The sequence below is a fragment of the Zosterops lateralis genome (genome assembly GCF_965231275.1).
Source record: "Zosterops lateralis genome assembly, chromosome: 11".
Taxonomy (NCBI): Eukaryota; Metazoa; Chordata; class Aves; order Passeriformes; family Zosteropidae; genus Zosterops; species Zosterops lateralis.
Window position 1 is genome coordinate 18,927,372 of NC_139771.1, and position 17,782 is coordinate 18,945,153.

At 45.7% G+C, this 17,782-nt stretch overlaps 1 protein-coding gene across 1 annotated transcript in view; it reads right to left on the reverse strand.

Moving 5' to 3' along the window:
- PDZRN3 (PDZ domain containing ring finger 3) overlaps positions 1–9,970 on the reverse strand; it is a 134,548-nt gene extending 124,578 nt beyond the window's left edge. The window contains exons 1-3 of the mRNA XM_083869486.1: positions 8,902–9,970; positions 2,728–2,814; positions 1,476–1,583 (exon numbers count right to left, since the gene is read on the reverse strand). Of these exons, the coding sequence (XP_083725612.1) occupies positions 1,476–1,583; positions 2,728–2,814; positions 8,902–9,618 (912 nt within the window). The 5' untranslated portion in view covers positions 9,619–9,970. The remainder of the gene's footprint in view (positions 1–1,475; positions 1,584–2,727; positions 2,815–8,901) is intronic.
- Positions 9,971–17,782: the final 7,812 nt, after the last annotated feature.

The following is a 17,782-nucleotide window of genomic DNA, read 5'->3' on the forward strand; positions in this document are numbered from 1 at the left end:
GGCTGTCCTTGTCCCCTGCCCTGTGAGCCCAGGGAGGATGTCCTTGTCCCCTGCACTGTGAGCCCACAGGGGATGGCTGTCCTTGTCCCCTGCACTGTGAGCCAGGGTCACTCCACAACTCTGATAGAGCTTATGCTCACGGAGCCTGAACCAGAGACCAGGACATTTCCTAACTCTGGGGTACTTGATCTCCCAGAGTTTTGGTTTTCTTAGGGTTGTTTGGTTTATGTGACTGTGCACTACTTCAGAAACGGATGTCAGCTTTCCAAGGAGGCTGTAGGGAAATTCAGGCTTATGGGAAACCTTTCAGTTCAAACAAAAATCACAGAGTTCTCACAAAACTGTCCAGACCTTTTCGCAATTTTGTTACATCACACACAGAGTTTGAGCAACTCTGGATCATTTCACAGCTCAGCTTCTTATCTTTTTATAGTTCTGCTACTGTGGCTCCATTCTTTCCCATATGAAGAAACTTAATTAATATTTTATACCCTTACTGAATTGTGAATACGATTTGCCATAAGAGTACAGAAAAAGGCAAATACACTTTGTCCCCTGCCAACAGAAAATCCTTAACAGCTGTTTATTGCTCATTTGCAAAACATAAGAGCAATGGAATTCCATTACTTAGAGAAACTGGCTGTTCCATGATATCCTTGGCAACAAACACCAGACTTATCTTTTTGAACAATAGACTCTCAAAGTTTCTCCAGCCTACAAAAATAAGACAGTGAGGAAGACTTTTTCTCAACTGCAAAATGCCAAACAATGGGAACTGACTCACCGTCAGCTGCATTTTGTTTCATGAAAATGAACCTTTTTCTCACTCTCTCTCTCCTCCCCCAAAAAAGAAATTGGCTCGCTGCAAATTTAGGGAAAAGTTTCATGCAACCATCTCCTTCACAGGAAGAGCTTTTTATTGAGGTCAAGACTTTGGCAAAATGAGAAGAAATTCAGACTGCAATCTAAGTCATGTAAGAACTCACAAACAACATTAAAGGAGTTACTGTGGTTCATGATAAACCATAGAGAGAAATCGCAGAGCAGAATTTTCCCTGAGTTCAAAACTTCTTAAGTTCAAACCATTTTCCCCAAGTTCAAAACTTAAATACCAAGAAAAAAAAATAAGTTTGTGCTTTACACCACAGATACTTCACATATGGTTTTAACTACATAACTTCCAAGTTTCCAACAGCTTAAAAAAGAACTATCTATGGCATACCAGAGAGATGCGAGCTCCTCAGAAAGTCAGGACATGCACATACCATCCATAATCTGGTTTCTATATTTAGGGAAGGACAATACCTAAAGCCCTGGAGGTCAGCACTGAATCAAGCTCAGCATATTTTCACAGACACATCTCCTAGACAGTGTTTACCACGGTCCACCACTTCTCCCAAACCCACCACAGCAAAAGTGCCACGTGAAGACCTGAGCTGGAGCTTGCACTGTGAAAAGGCAGAGTGTTCTCATACCTCAATAATCCTGTCGTGGATTTGCAGCCCTCCTTCCTTAGCAGCAGGCCCAGAGTCAACTATTTTCGACACAAAAATTCCTTCGCTCGAGGACCCGTCCTGATTGTCCTTCAAGGATGAAAAGGAAAACACATTATTGTCCCTCTTGCCTGCCCTCAGCTGAGGCTTGGCCATGTCACAACAGTGCATGTAATTTGAGAGAAATATTCTTCCTGATGTCTTAATAAGGAGTTACTTTGTGCTAATGAGAACACCTGATACTCCGAGTTTGAAAAGATTAAGCAACCAGGGATGGACTTCCATTAGTTGGAAGGATTTAAGTCCATTAGGACTTAAATCAGTTGCTTGATAATCATTTCCCTCTGACTTGGGCCAGCTCAGGAGTAATTGTCATTGCAATTATTCTCACAGCAAAATCCAGTGAGACACAGCCTACTTGCACATCAAACATAAGACAATGGTGCAATTTTCATTTTTAGTTGCACAGCTTTTCCTCTGGAGCCTTGAAAATAAACCCATGAAAACACCTTACACCTAACAAGGCATTTTCATATCCCTGTGTATTGTGCTTCTACTAGTACAGAAAAATGTCTCAGAAAGTTGAAAAACTCTAAAGAAAGAATAACTTTCAAGTGAATTCACCAGGAAAAAATCGTGATTAATGTCAGATTTCTGAGCAGCCAAGAAGTAGTTCTGAATGCTTTCTAGATTACCAGGACAAGGTATAATCCACTCCTTGATGTAATTAAAGTCATATGCAGCAGCTCCAGCCAACAAGCATCCCGAAAAAATACATTAGTGAGTGTGCAGTGCAGGAAACATCTGCTGAAATCACAGAATTCAAACCCAGGCTGTGCAAGTTCCATCCCTTCACCTGCACAGAGGGATCTCTGGGTGGAAAGGAGAGTCAATAATTTTTTTTTTTTTTTTTTTAATGAAAGGGGATAAAGTTGTGGCTCTCAATCCATGAATTTCACAGGGGTATGGTCTGAAAGACACCGTGGGTCTGATCATTTTGGGAGTGGCACTGCCCCAGGATCAGTGGTGCTGGCTGTGATGATATGCAAGAATAAACAGGCAGCGAGACAAAAGGCAGCACAGTTAATAGACATCCATACACTCTCAATGGAAGAACTGCTCTGAAAGAATCCCAAGAGGCCCAAATGCTTGTCAGCAACATTTTTCCTCTAAGTGTTGACCTACATGCTTTTCCCAACTGCAGAGGGCAAACATATTTTAACAATTAACATACCACGCACGGCCGGCCACCAATAATATTAAATCCAAGAGATCCAGAGTCCCGATGGAGGACCAGAGTCAGTGCTTTAGTTTCTTCACCCTACAAAGAACAGATAAACACATTCAAAACTTTGTGTGTGTGGAGAAGAGTAAAACAGGACAGGTAATACTTCTACACAGGTTTTTTTGTTAGGTTGGTTTCTCTTTTTTTTAGTTTTTTATTATTTAAATCCTCTTGTAGTTTAGAGACAAATGTTTGGAGTAACTTTGCAGGAGCAGAGTCAGCAGCTCCCAGTGGCTGCTCCAGCCACCCCACTGAGCTCCAGCAGCAGAACCTCCCCTAAGATTTATGTGTCTTTTTTATTGAGATTTACAGTGAGACACTTAACAACAACAGAAGGGGTTTATATGCAATGCTGGTTCCTGCAACTACTTGACCCAGTCATATGTGATGTGTTATGTAAAATACTCCACGTTTCCAGTAGTCAAACTCTTTGACTTTTCCAGTGCTTGGGGGTGACTGAACCTCAGGACTGAGTCCTTGCATTGCCTCTCTCCTCCTGCTGACTACCTGACATTGTTTTCAGTGACATTGTCTTCAATGTATCAAACACAAAATTCTCAGCAGAGTTTTAGTAAACAGCATTAAACAAAACTGCTACAAATTTTGCCACAGGCCCAGAATGGCAATTGCTATTCACAGCACCTGCTGTGCATAATTTTGTTTTCTCTGGCATTTTAAGACTAACAAAACAGAAATCTCCCATCACAGAAAATCATTATGTAAATCCCCTAAAATATGAAAAAGTGCAGTGAATAGTTTTCTGGACAAACAGCACACAACAAAGATACACTGGAAAGACATGGAAGATTTGAGGGGGCTGTGTGAACAGGCTCTGCTATCCTGGTCTCTCATCCCAGCTTGTTCCTAACTAGAAACTCCTACAAAATGTCCTTTATGACACAGGGATGCTACTTAGGCCTATTAACTCTAATAAAGACAAAACTAAGTGTGTGAAATGTTAAAGACAACTTTGTTCACTGTTACAGACAAATGTTCACAATGTTCTCCCTTCAGTCTCAATCTAGTGTTGTTATTTACAGCACAACAAACAACAGCAGAGCACTGCAAAAAGCCCTGAATATGAATAACAACATCATTAGCCCTGAATATGAATAACAACATCATTGCAACAGGATCAGTATGTGCATCCAGAGATACAGATGAACTTTTCCACCTCCAAAACCATTTTCTTTGTTTTATCCAAAGGGTGAAAAAGTTATGAACACAAAAAAAAAAAAAAAAAAGTTTGAGGAAGTTATCTTACAAGTCTGGTTTTCATAACCAATTAATGACAGAAATTGCAACAGTTACACTGTAATTCGACGCAGATGGTTTTAGTTCGTGCATTTTTCTTTCTAACATGTCAATTTGAAGTTGTCAATCAAATATTAATGTTTATTAAAGTCATAAAAAATGTCAAAGTAATCGTGGATTACTGAATTAGCCCCACAGATTGGGGGATGATAAGGAAGCCCAAATTCCCTGGCAGGGTGAACTGGCAGAGCTCCACTCCAAGCTCCTCCACGGGGGAACTGCACCTGAAAATGTGCTTTACAGCTCCTACGTCAGTGTCTGATCATTATCTCCCCTAATGATCGAGTAATAAATAGGCTTGGACCTGATACAGAGCAATGTGAACAAACTCTGATTTTATTTGGATCTGCCTGCACTTGGTAGCAGTGAGAAGCAGGTGCCCAGAAGAGGACTGAAAAATGAAGTAAATGAAGTAAAATCTATTTCCCTGCAAGTCTACAGACCCAGAGCTCAGACAGGATTTCAAGGAACAAATTTCCAGCCCTGTGAGACCACTTTGAAGGACTGATAATTCTGGATTTGAAAGACAAGCACACGCTGGCACGACTGCTTCCTTCTATTATCCCTATTTAAGAAGGCAAATCAATTAGAACAATCAAAAAACAATTACAGCATTGCTCTCAGGACACTTTCAGTAATTAGAGCTGCCTGTTTTCATTAAACCCTCCTTATGTGGCTTTGATTTGACACTTTTATACCTGGCTGAACAAGCATTAAAGCAGGTGGGATTGAATCAGCCGGGTTGAGAGGGGAAAGAAACAACTAATGCAACTTTCTGTAGGTACTTCTGAAAAAATACTTCTGTCTATGAGGGTTTTAAAGACATTTCCAGGTTTTCCTGGTGGCTTTGTGCAGTGTCTCCATGGCAGCTGTCATATTCCAGAGCACCAATCCCACCCTGGGGAGGCAGCAGCACCTCACTCTGATACTCAACCACTTGTGCACATTGACATCTCAGCTCCTCACCACCCCTCCAACAACCTTCTCCTTCTCTCCAGGAGGAAGCCACGATGCAAATGATTTTTCCAGGGCCCTGCCTTTCTCTCCCCCCTCCAAGACCTGGTGTTCCAGAGGAGCAGTCATTAAACAGTGAGGTAACTGTGGAAATGTGGTGGCCAGGGGCCAGCCCTGCTCCAGCAGCAGACCTGATGGTTCCTGGCATGTTGTATTCCCACAGCTGAACAGAACTCTTAAATGTAATTCTTGAAATTACTCAACTTCCCAGCTGAGTAATGTGCAGCTAATAGACTGCCTTTCCCTTTAGATAGTGAAGACTAATTTCTTGAGTAGTGCTGTGGCTAAAAAAGCTCTGTGTTCACCAGAGGAGGAACCTCAGCTCCTTGTTCACTGGTGAAAGGGCTGCCAGGACCAGCCTGGCCCATCCTGCTTGGGGACAGGCTGGGAAAAAAAACATCATCTTGTTTTAGAGGACTTCAGCTGATTTGAATCCTTCAAATCTGCGTCACCACCACCACAGAGGTCCTGAATGTCCTGAATGTTTGATTCTGAATGTCACATTCTGAGTGCCTGGTTCTTGCCTGGCTGATCCATTTGCAGTCAGCCCTTGTCTCTGTTGCCAGGAGAGCAGAAGGGTTTCCACCCTGGGCTGCAGCCAGCACTGTCAACTGCTTCCCTCTCCCCTTGTTCCTTCCCAGAGGATTTGTTGGCTGTGTAAATGAGGGATTGGCCAGATCAGCTTATCAAGAGGTGTGCACAGTGCTGTGTTTCACCAAGGATTAAGCTTTGTTTGAATTGTACAAGTCAAGTTTTTTTCTCAATTGTTTAGACTTTGATATTTCAGGATTGACACATCTGATAGAAGGAAATACTAATTTTGAGTCCCGCTCCCTCCTCAAGCTCATCCTCAACAAGCTTCTCCTCTTTCCACCAAGGAACAGAGTCATTTTCTGGATAAACCTTTGAACTGTACACAGTAAAATTACAGTGTTCCCTCAGTGATAATGCACATGGACAACACAACTAGGGTCACTTAAGGCACATCTACCTGCCTAAAGGGTTTATAAAAGTGTGAAATGCTTACAGATGAGTGTGTGTATAAAATATCTATTTATTTATGTCTTCTCTCAGGATGGTTATGGTGGTGTTATAGAACTCACCTCAGAAATGACAGATGAAAGCACAGCAAAGCTGTGACTCATCCAGCATCACAAACAAAGTCTGTGCTAAGGTGAATCCTGACTTGGGTCTCTAAAGCTGCCAGAAGACCATGAATTTGGGTCTTTAAAGAATGGTCTAATGTCACTCAGTATCTATTTCTCCTTTGACTAAGCATTTAAACACAACTGTACGTGGGTTTTTGTTTTGTTTCAACTACAGGATGTGCCATCTGATTTATCCTGGATTGTTCTACATCTGCAGCAACAAGCAGCCATCAGGCAGGAAAGTCAGAAAATCCTTTTTTTCCTCCATCTACTGAGGAGCCAGAACATCCCATAGTGAATTCTGCAATCACAACTTGTAACCCAGAGTGTTGGTGCTCAGCCTACTTGTGTTCAGCACAGACCAAACTACTACACCTGAGAATGTACGAAATAATGGTCATAATTTAAATAATGACAGCAAATTGGGTATTTCACACTGCCATACCTCTAATCCCTGCATTCAGGGACATAATCCTTAGTCAAATTTATACATCCTGCTGAGTGTTCCTGCACACTCTGTGCTGCTGTCTCTGAGAAAATAATCCCAAATTTGGAAGGCTGCCACAGCCCCAAAGTGGGAACAGCATCCTCTGTACCAGGTGATCACCACGGGTCTTTTACTAAACTCTGCGGGTCACAAAGATGCAAGTTTGCTGTCTGTGCCTGCCTGGGAGCTGGGCAGTGCAGAGCTGAGAGCTGTTAGCCCTGGCCAGCTGCCCAAAAGGCTGTGAGAGACACAGAACTGACTGACCACTGGGCCAGCCTGCGGTGACTTGACACCTCCCAGCTTTTCCTCAGACTGGGGGCTGCTCCAGAGAACTGCATAACAGCCCTTTGTACCAGGGCTGGACCCAGCACAGGGGTCTGGGCCAGCTGTGCCCATAAATCTGACAGAAAGTACAGCTGAAAATACGTGTCAGGAACATTTGCAGCTCAGAAGGAGCAGCTCCCTGCACTGTCCAGAGCTAAAGGATGCAAACCCAACAGTGTCAGCACTCAGCCATGAAGAAAGGGAGGTGTGAGAATAAAGGAGATCAAAGCTGAGAAGCAGGGATGGGGTGAGATGGTTTCTGACAGCAGGACTGTGTGCAGGGCTCTCCTGCCATCAGCCATGGAGCTGGAGCTGTGTGCCAGGCTGGGGGAGCAGAAATCCTCCAGAATAACATGGAAAAGTGCTGCAGGAAAAGGGGGAACAGAACTGTCCTGGATCTTGACAGGACTGTGAACCCCCAAGTTATTCTAAGACTTTGACCAGCACCCACCCAGTATTGCTTTAAGTTAGAACAGTTCATTTAATATTGAAATATTTTCTGATTTAAGTTAGGAAAACAGGACGGGTTCTGTCCTGGGTTGCTAAGAAGGTTAAAAAAAATTCCTCTAACATGAAGTTTTATTTCCTTTACACAGGTTTTAGAGCCTGGACATTACCAAAGGTGTGAACACAGATGTTTGACAGTTTTGACCAGTTTAATTCTGCTGTGTCTGTGCTGGCACATTCCAGGTCACTGGGAGGACTCTGAATGTCTTCATTTAAAAGATAATTGGCTTCCAGGGCTTCCCTTGCAGGGGAGCCTCATTCCAATTAAAACTTGGGGATTGGTGCAGCTCTGGCTTTTGATTCTGGTCAGTTTATAAATGGTATAATTTTTGAAGGGCTGAAATCAAGTTAATTTTTCCTTTCCTAATTAAAGAACCTGTGTGACTCTGGGAAATAAATCACAAGCACACAGCAGATGTCTTGATGTTACAAAGATGATGGCTGCACATCCTGAACTATCTGGTGAGATCCGAGCTGGGTCACAGTTAACCCCAAAGGCTGAATTTTGCAGGAACCCCTGTTGTGGGATGCTGGGTGAGCTCAGGCTCTGGAAAGCATCGCCTCACAGCCTCTTCTTCCACCCCACTCTGCTTTGTGCGCCTCCTGGGAGTCAATTTCTGCTGCCTTAATACCATTCCCAGCCCTGGAAATTCCACTTTTTAAAGTTTTCTTCGGGGGAGAAGAGAACCAAGGGGAAAAAAAACCACAAAAACAAAACAAAACAAAACAAACAAACAAACAAACAAACAAAAAAACCAACAAAAAACCAAAAACATAACAAAAAAACCCCAAACCAAACCAAAAAATCCCAAAAAACCCCAAACAAAACCAAACAAAAAACAAAAACAAAACAACCCCAAAACACCCAAAAACCCCAAAAAATAAAAAACCAAACAAAAAACCCCCCAAAAAACCCCCAAAAAACCAAACCAAACAAAAAAAACCCCCAAACAAACACACACACAAAAAACAACAAAAAACAAAAACAAAAACAACTAAAAAAACCCCAAACAAACAAAAAAAACCCCCAAAAAACCCCAACCAACCAAAAAAAAACCCAACCAAACAAAAAAAAAACCCCAAAAAACAAAAAATCCCCCCAAAAACCCCAAAAAACACCACCACGACCTTGCTACTTTTCTGTGCTGTTTAACTTACAGCGTCCAGCAAGAAGCGATAATCACACTTAAAAATACCTACCTATAGAATATTAAATTAACCCCAAAATCTGAAGTGTTTGAAGGGATTTACAGCCAGATGGGGCTGTCCAGGACAAACCCCTCACCCGGCCGGGCGGAGTCACATCCCAGTCCCGCATCCCGCCCTTACCTTCCCCGGTGAGCCGGGCCTGGCCCGGGCCAGCGCCTCCAGCCGCGCGCTGTACTGCGTGAACCTCTTCTGGTACCTGAGCGCCGTCACCTGCAGCTCCAGCTGCGCCGCGGCCAGCCTGGACAGCAGCGACTGCTCCCTTTTCCCGGCTCTCAGCGCCTCTTTCTTCAGCGCCTTCTCCAGCGCGGCCGCCCTGGCCTGCAGCGCCGCTCCGTGAGCGCGCAGGGCCCTCAGGCAGCCGTGCCCGCCCGCCCGGCGCTCGCCGTGGGTCAGCACCAGCCCGCAGCCCTGCTCGCACAGCCCGGCCGGCCTGGCCTCGCAGCGCTCCCTCATGTGGGACTCCACGTCGCGCAGGTTGAGCACCTGGCGGCACCCGCGGTTGCGGCATTTGGCCGGGGAGAAGTCGCAGGTCTCGGCGTGCTCGCCCAGCTGCTGCAGGGGCACCACGGCCTCGCAGCCCCGCGCGTGGTTGTCGCACTTGATGTCCAGCTTGAGGATGAGGCTCTTGAGGGGCAGGACGTGGTTGAGCTCCTTGGTGGAGATGCGCTGGCAGTTGACGGGGCAGCTGCCCTGCTGCACCACCCAGGGCAGCACGCAGCCCGCGCAGAACACGTGCCCGCACGGCGTGGTCAGCGGGTCCTCCAGCACTTTGTTGCACAGGTTGCACTTGAAGTCGGGGTCGACCTCGCCGCTGAAGCGATCCAGCTCGAACCCCATCCTCCCGCCGCTCCGCCGCCAATAACAGAGGAAAAAAAAAACACAAAAAAGCCCAGAAAAAGTAGCCGGAGTGCGGAGAAGAGCCGTGGGGAGAGGAGGAGGACGGGGATCAATAAGTAGGAGCCGCCCCAGAGGCAGCTGAGCCCCCGGCCCGGCCCGCGGCCGTGACCCGTCCGTCCCCACCGCTCCCGCAGCCCCGGGAACAGCCGCGCCCCGCCCGAGACTGGGACCGCCCCGGCACCGGGACCGCCCTGGGACCTCCCCTGTACCTCCCCGGCACCGCCCCGGGACCGCCCCGACACAGCCCCCACACCGCCCCAGTACAGCCCTGGTACCACCCACCGGGCCCCCGCTACAGCCCCACTACCACCCCACTACAGCTCCGATACTGCCCCGGCACCGCCCCGACACCGCCCTGGTACAGCCCCTGTACAACCCTGGTACAGCCCACCGGAGCCCCAGTACAGCCCCCGTACCGCCCCGACACTGCCCCGACACCGCCCTGGTACCACCCACCGGGCCCCCGCTACAGCCCCGGTACCGCCCTGGTACAGCCCCGGTACAGCCCCGGTACCGCCCCACTACCACCCCTCTATAGCTCCGACACCGCCCCGGTACCGCCCAGCGGAGCCCCGGGGGTCCCCCGCCGGACAAGGGGGCTTTGTCTGGGGACAGGCGGGGCCGGGCTGTGCCCCTTCCCCCGGGAGGGGCAGGTAACGGGCCCGAGAGCAGCCCGGGCACGGAGCGGGATGGGAAAGGGGCCGCGGATGGGGGAGCGGGGAGAGCCAGGGATGGAGGGGAGGAGAGCGCAGGGAGCGTGGGGGGAATGGGGACAGGGAGCGATGGAGGGGAGGAAAACACAGGGAGGGTGTGACAAGGTGAGACCCCGCAGGGAAGGAGCAGCCCCGGCCGCCGGCAGCGATGACAGACTGGATCATTGCTCGGAGCCATCTGGGACACAGGCACAGGGCAGGGATGGCCAGGCCAGCCTGGAGCTGCAGTGGAAGGTGTCTTTGCTTTCAAAAGTTTGGGACCAAGGTGGTCTTTAGGGTTCCGCCCGACCCAAATCGTCCCGTGGCTCTGTGATGAGTTTTGGAAAGGGCAATCATGGAGTAACCCCTGGGGTCAGGTCCTGGGCCAGCTGCTTAGAAATTTCCCTCCTCAGGTGAGAATTCCTGCATTACATACGATAAAAAGCGCAAACAGAGCATATGAGGGACTGAAACGTTAAGGGTTAATGGTTTGCAGGAGCAGCGGGGTGCTTTGCTGGGGCCAGGTTTGCACCCCACAGCCAAAGGGGGAGAGAAGAGATTTGGGGTGTGTGGGGGCAGAACCTCTGATCTGCCTAAGGACAGCCCAGATAAAGGGGGGATGGACACCCACCACCAGAGGATACCATGACAAATCAACCTTTGGTAAGAAACAGACCCCGTGGAGGTGAGATAATGCTTTTTGTCATGCCCATGTCCCCCCTTACGCTCCTGGCTCAGGTGTAAACACTCTCCTGGGGGAGGTATCAGGACATTCACTCAGACCTGAGTGTTTTCATCCCTTCTGAGAAGGCACAACTGGCTCAGCTGTGCAGTGAGAAGGGTCCACAAACCATCAAAGATTCCCAAAGTGCCCCAGAGTCATGATTCACAGTGCAGCCCATGATCCACAGTGATGTAACAGAGAAAACTCCCCCTCCAGGGGACGTCCCTGGGCACCAGCACCTGAATCTGAACGTGTGTTATCCCACCAAACTTTGTGTTCCATGGATTTCCTCCACTTCTGATGGAGAAAGACAGACAATAATTTTGACAAAAGGGCATCAAAACTGCAGCAGCCAAGTCTTGTTTCTGGATCCACAGGTGGTGATACCTTTCCTCTCCGCTGTCTATTCTTATCTTCCTTTCCTTTCCTTTCCTTTCCTTTCCTTTCCTTTCCTTTCCTTTCCTTTCCTTTCCTTTCCTTTCCTTTCCTTTCCTTTCCTTTCCTTTCCTTTCCTTTCCTTTCCTTTCCTTTCCTTTCCTTTCCTTTCCTTTCCTTTCCTTTCCTTCCCTTCCCTTCCCTTCCCTTCCCTTCCCTTCCCTTCCCTTCCCTTCCCTTCCCTTCCCTTCCCTTCCCTTCCCTTCCCTTCCCTTCCCTTCCCTTCCCTTCCCTTCCCTTCCCTTCCCTTCCCTTCCCTTCCCTTCCCTTCCCTTCCCTTCCCTTCCCTTCCCTTCCCTTCCCTTCCCTTCCCTTCCCTTCCCTTCCCTTCCCTTCCCTTCCCTTCCCTTCCCTTCCCTTCCCTTCCCTTCCCTTCCCTTCCCTTCCCTTCCCTTCCCTTCCCTTCCCTTCCCTTCCCTTCCTTTCCCTTCCCTTCCCCTCCCCTCCCCTCCCCTCCATTATTTTTTAAGTGATCTCTTTATGCTTTCATGTTCATCTATTACTACAGATAATACCCAGAACAGCTATGTACCTCCTTTCCATTGCAACCAAATTGTTCCAAAATAAACTTGCCACACATTTTTATATGAATAAAAATACTTCACTCAGTGTCATTTCACTCTAATTCCCCCCAAGGGATCTATGAACAAAAAGCTCAGCCACCAGGAGCAGAGCACAGTGCTGTCCATACCCTCCTGGAAAAGGGATAAGATTTTCCTGTATTTGCACAGGCTGCTGATGCCCCTTTGCTGCCACTTGGATGTTGGTGATGTAGCTCATTAAAATCCCCACTTTTGATACCCCTTTCTGCCCAGGGATGATTTAAAAGCACTCCTGAATATGCTGTAAAAAACCAGCCAGACCACACCTGAAGCACCAGACACAGCATTAGGCAAAAGCAATTTCTCCTACAAGGCAGATATTCAAGTACTGAAAAAAAAAAGCAATAAAAGAGACCAGCTTTGTTCATTGTGGATAGTGATGCAGAATTCTCCCGTGCACCAGAGCCCCAGAGCAGCTCAATTGTTCTTTTAATGTGCTTTGCTTTATGGCAAAGCAGAAGCCAGCGAGAAACTTCAGCTTCAAGTGACCTTTAGTCTGTAATGTCCCAGTAAAATGACTTTCTGAATGCCTGGGATGATTTTTTGTGTGCTGGTGACCTCTAGAAAGTAACAAGACTCGTGGTTACACAACTGTGTTCTCATTTCAGTCTCAGGCAAGTATTTTTTAGTGCTAAGGCTTTTTTTCCCTTTTCAAATCTGAATTCCATCTGTAGTGCTCATTCTAATTATTAATGTTCCATAAAGCTTGAGGTTGCTTTTGGCTGCATGCATTGCCCTGCTGAAGGGAGCATGCATCAGTATTTAGGGTGATATACCTAACTAAGGAATTTTTAACAGATTTCTTCCTTTTTTTTTTTTTAAAAAAAAAAAAAAGGCAGATGATGTAATAGAGAACTGTGGCTCTAGGTTTCTGTTAACTCCATCTAAAGGTTGTGTGCAGTGCAGGGTGATAAAGCTTAATTAATCCACGTATATTGCTGACTTTGGGATTATTCTATTTAAACCGTAGTAGTGATTCTCATGCTTCTTGTGCTTCACTGCCTTTTGCATCTCCCTTCTCTTTGCCATCTGTTTCTCCTGAGGATATCTCTGCTCAATGTCCCTCCTGCCATTTCCCTTCCTGCAGTGCCACTTGTCCTGCCTCCATCCCCTGGGGCAGCACTGCTGAGTCCCCACCCTCCACTCCAGTGTCAGCTCACACTTCCCTGGCAGGACTCTCTTGTCTTGCACTTTGCCACAAAACTTGGGATTGCTGTTATTAACAGCAGGATCTGCTTTTTCCAAGGGCATTTTATAATAAATAAAACTTCACACTGCACATGGTCCAGCTTAAGGGGGTTGAGTGTTCATTGCTGAAGCTGCCGCATCCTCTGATGGGAAAATCTGTCTCAAGAGGACATGAAAAAAACCACACTCACCTGTCAGGATGTGAGATGAGAAAAGAAGAAGAACTTTATTTTTGGATTTAGGGTTTAAATAGAGTTTGGACTTTGACCAGCATTTGGGGGGACAAGGTTGAACCCCTCAGACTCCACTGGTCAAACCAGCAGTCCATCAATTTGTCCTTCCCCCTGAAAGAAATGTATTATTTACAAAATCTCAGTCTTTGTTTTTGTTACAATGCGTGAGAAGGCTCCAGTAGAAATGAAGAACAATCAGAAGGCTGAAAAATTAGGACAGAAACCCATCATTGCACCTGGTTCTGAACAGGCTGGTTTGATGTAGCTGCCCCAAATCAGCCACCATCACCTCACAGCCTTCCTTACCCCAGTTCATAAACCGCCCCGTGTGCTCAGGATGGTTGTAAATAGAAAGAAATTAATTCCTTCGACCATTGCTGCAGAGGTTTGGGTTTAGGATTTCAAAGTTGTCGCTACAGGATGCTCGAGGCCACTGCCTGGAGGTAGAGGCAGAGCTTTTATTGATTTCCACCAGGGTGACGTCAGGACCAGGTTCCTTGGGCTATTTGAAACTACACAAATATTTGGATGGAAAATACAGGCAAGAACTGGAATAACATTTTCACTTGGAGCCGTGGCAGATGCTGTGCTGAGTTCTGTGATACACTTTAATGTGACATTTATGAAGGAATAGATACTTTATTTACAAATTAAAGCTTTTGAAGGCCACTGCAGCCTTGCACTGGGACTACAGCTTGGAGTGCTGACAGGGAATTGAAGTTCCCCTCTCCCTGCTGCCTCTGTCCATGGGAGAAGGCAGAAATGGAGCTTTCCCTACTGGAGACACATTTCTATTCTCCCTTGGAAAAAAAAAAAAAAGCAGCCTCTCCACATGAGCCTTTAATGTTCTTTTCAAAGCCTGAGGTTTGTAACTGAGGAGAGGTTTGGCTTCCAGGGCTGAAATTACACTGCCCCAGCTAAGGAAGGTCGTTTTTATTTAGTAACTTCTCTCATTCTTAGAGGTGGTGCTGTGGTGGGACCACTGCTGGGCCATTAAGGCTCTCCCATTTAGCTTTGCTCCCCTGTCAAAGGAAGGGTGAGGGTTTGTCACTTTGGGATGGAGCACAGGCAGAAATTCCAGTTCTCAAAGGGCTGCAAAAATGAGAGGTTTGCTGCAGGTTTCACTCGGATTGTGGAATTTTTCCTGCTGCTGTGAAGTTTCCAGTCCCGCAGAAAATCAAATGCAATTCATATTCACCTGCCTTTTGTCCATAAAGGTTGGCACAATTTTACCCTGGATTATGAAGTCTTTGTAAGGAACCTGATTTTTTTTTTAATTTTTATTTTTTTTAAGTCAGTTTGCCTTTCAAAAGGGAAAAGGATGAGATAATGCAGGGAAAGAGTCAAATCCCTCTCCATGTCAATCATCTGGGTCATTCTGACAAATCCCCTGTGGTTAACAGGACGTGTCCAATGTAACTCCTGCACTTAATTAATGAGCTGAACCACTCCCAGTGGTCCTGAGCATATTTCAAATATATTTAATGTATCTAGAATTTGTACAGTATCTTAAAATGTACCTAAAATGTTAAGATCTTCTCAACATTCTGTTCATTGCCAAGCACAGTAGAGAGTTATAAAGTTGAAAGATTCTGTCTTCTTTGGCATTTTATGACCTTTTTTGTACTATGTTTGTCTTACACGGGTTCCTTTATCTATCTCTGTAGCTCCTATCATTAAATTTCAAGTGAAATTGCCTCGATCCTTTATTTTTACTGCTGGCAGAAATCTAAGTTTGCATTAATAGAAGGTGCACAGAAGGGCTGGGGAACATGGGCCAGATAAAATGTCATCGTGTGATGGTGGAGCCATCAAGCCCAGTAGAGATGGTTCATGATGATAATGGTTTATATGACATTTATAGGCAGTATTTTGTGAAAGGTCAGGCTCTGACTTGGCAGCTGAGCGACATTTCAGGGTTTTACATGTGCAAGGTGGGTATGAAATAAAAATGTGTTCTTAGAGATAAATGGTACCTTTACAGACTGAGCTGAGTGAAAAGTCCACACCAAACCCCTCTGCTTGAGAAGCATCATCTGAGCAAGAAGACAACACTTGAGCATCCTTTCCTCACATTCCATATGAATTTTGGTAGAGTTGCTTAAGAGCTACTTCACTGACTCAGAAACATTTTTCTCCTCAGGGTTTTATGTGTGCAAGTGGAAGGTGGATATGAAATAAAAATGTGTTCTTAGAGATAAATGGTACCTTAACAGACCAAGCTGAGTGAAAAAATCCACACCAAACTTTCTGTTTCAGAAGAAACATCTAAGCAAGAAGTGAAAGACAACACTTGAGCATCCTTTCCTCACATTCCAAACGTATTTTGGTGTTGCTTAAGAGCCACTCCAGTGCCTCGGAAACATTTTTTCAGGGTTTTATATGTTTTATATGTGCAAGGAGAAGGTGGATATGAAATAAAAACAGGTTCTTAGAGATAAATGGTACCTCAACAGACTGAGCTGTGTGAAAAATCCACACCAAACCTTCTGTTTCAGGAGAAACATCTAAGCAAGAAGTTAAGACAGCACTTGAGCATCTTTTCCTCACATTCCAAATGTATTTTGGTGTTGCTGCTTAAGAGCCACTCCAGTGCCGCAGAAACATTTTTCTCCTCAGGGTTTTACATGTGCAAGGAGAAGGTGGATATGAAATAAAAATGGATTCTTAGAGGTAAATGATACCTTAACAGACTGAGCTGAGTGAAAAATCCACACCAAACCTTCTGTTTCAGAAGAAACATCTAAGCAAGAAGTGAAAGACAACACTTGAGCATCCTTTCCTCCCATTCCAAACGTATTTTGGTGTTGTTGCTTAAGAGCCACTCCATTGCCTCAGAAATGTTGCTGTCTGCAGATGAACTTGAAGGACTGGCAACATCCAACCCTGTTTCATAACTTCCTTCTCCTCTTCTCTGCACACAGCTCATGAAATAGAAGAGTTTATGTTTTATTTAGGAATAGCTGAGAGGAGAGAGCCACAAGAATTTTGGCTCTAAGTAGACATTCCTGTATTAATATGGATAGAGAAAAATATGAAATAATACTCTTCTTTCTGGGGCTTTTTAGGAAATTTGATCAGCCAGCCATGTTGATTTTTGCTGTTCTTTGAGTAGTTACGTTATTGACCTGATCTGAGTCTTAAAAGTTATTTATTGTACATTTTATTATCAACAATCCACTTTGTGATGTGGGAGAGTTAGCCATGTTTGAAGACTGGGCTTAATGTAATAGAAGTGCTTGTTGTAATTCAGCAAATCTTTATCTGAAGTGTTGGAAATTGAATTCTGCTTTTCCTCCTCTGGATACTGGAGCCAGTTTTGGTGAGCTGTTGCTTATTTCTGGGATTTGAGAACAAGGCTGAGACCCAGACCTGACCACTGCTGGAAACTACACTAAGGAATTCCAAATCCCTCCAAATTCCAAATTTCAGTGGCGGTTTCATCCCAAAAAGTTGTTGGTTTATAGGGCCACAAATGCTGCATCTTTGATTTTCCCCAGCACCACAAACCCTTGCATAGGTATCAAATTCTGATGCAGACACCACATTTTGCACTATATAATTTCTTGTCTTTTCCTCCCTTATTTAAACAATTTCCAGCAGGACAACTGACATCATACACGCCTCCTCCCCTTTAACACATCTTGCATGTTTCGAGTAATGATAATGTTTAAATCCAGACTGTAATTAACTCACTAATGACGGGTGGGACATGAAGCACAAGCCATAATTTAGGGGCACGTTCTGGGGGGGTTTGGAGGGTGAGTTCAGCCCATGGTGGGGGCCAGCCCAAATCTCAGGGAGTGGAGAGTGCTGAGTGAACACAAACTGCTCAGCATCCTCTCCCAATTCCCAGTTCTCCATCCATGTGGATGCTGCAGAGCTGTCACTTGTACAGGCAGTGTAGGTGTGTTTGGGATCATATTGAGCTGGCAAATCTGATTGCCCTCAATTGACAGTCTGGCCCCAAGAAAAAAGAGGTGAAGCTCTATTTATCCCTGACTGTCTGCACACACATGAGCATTTCCTCGAGTCCTTTTAAGTCCAAGCTTCCTCTGTTGAAACATGAAAAAAAAAAAAATGAAAGAAAAAAATCCTGTTTTCAAGAACAGGAATGGAAACTGCTTCACTTTTCATACTGGCAGGATGATTGTGAATGATGTGGAACGTTCTGGTTTTTCCACATCAGCGACGCTGCTTTATCTCAGGATGCTTTTGTTCCCTTTCCAA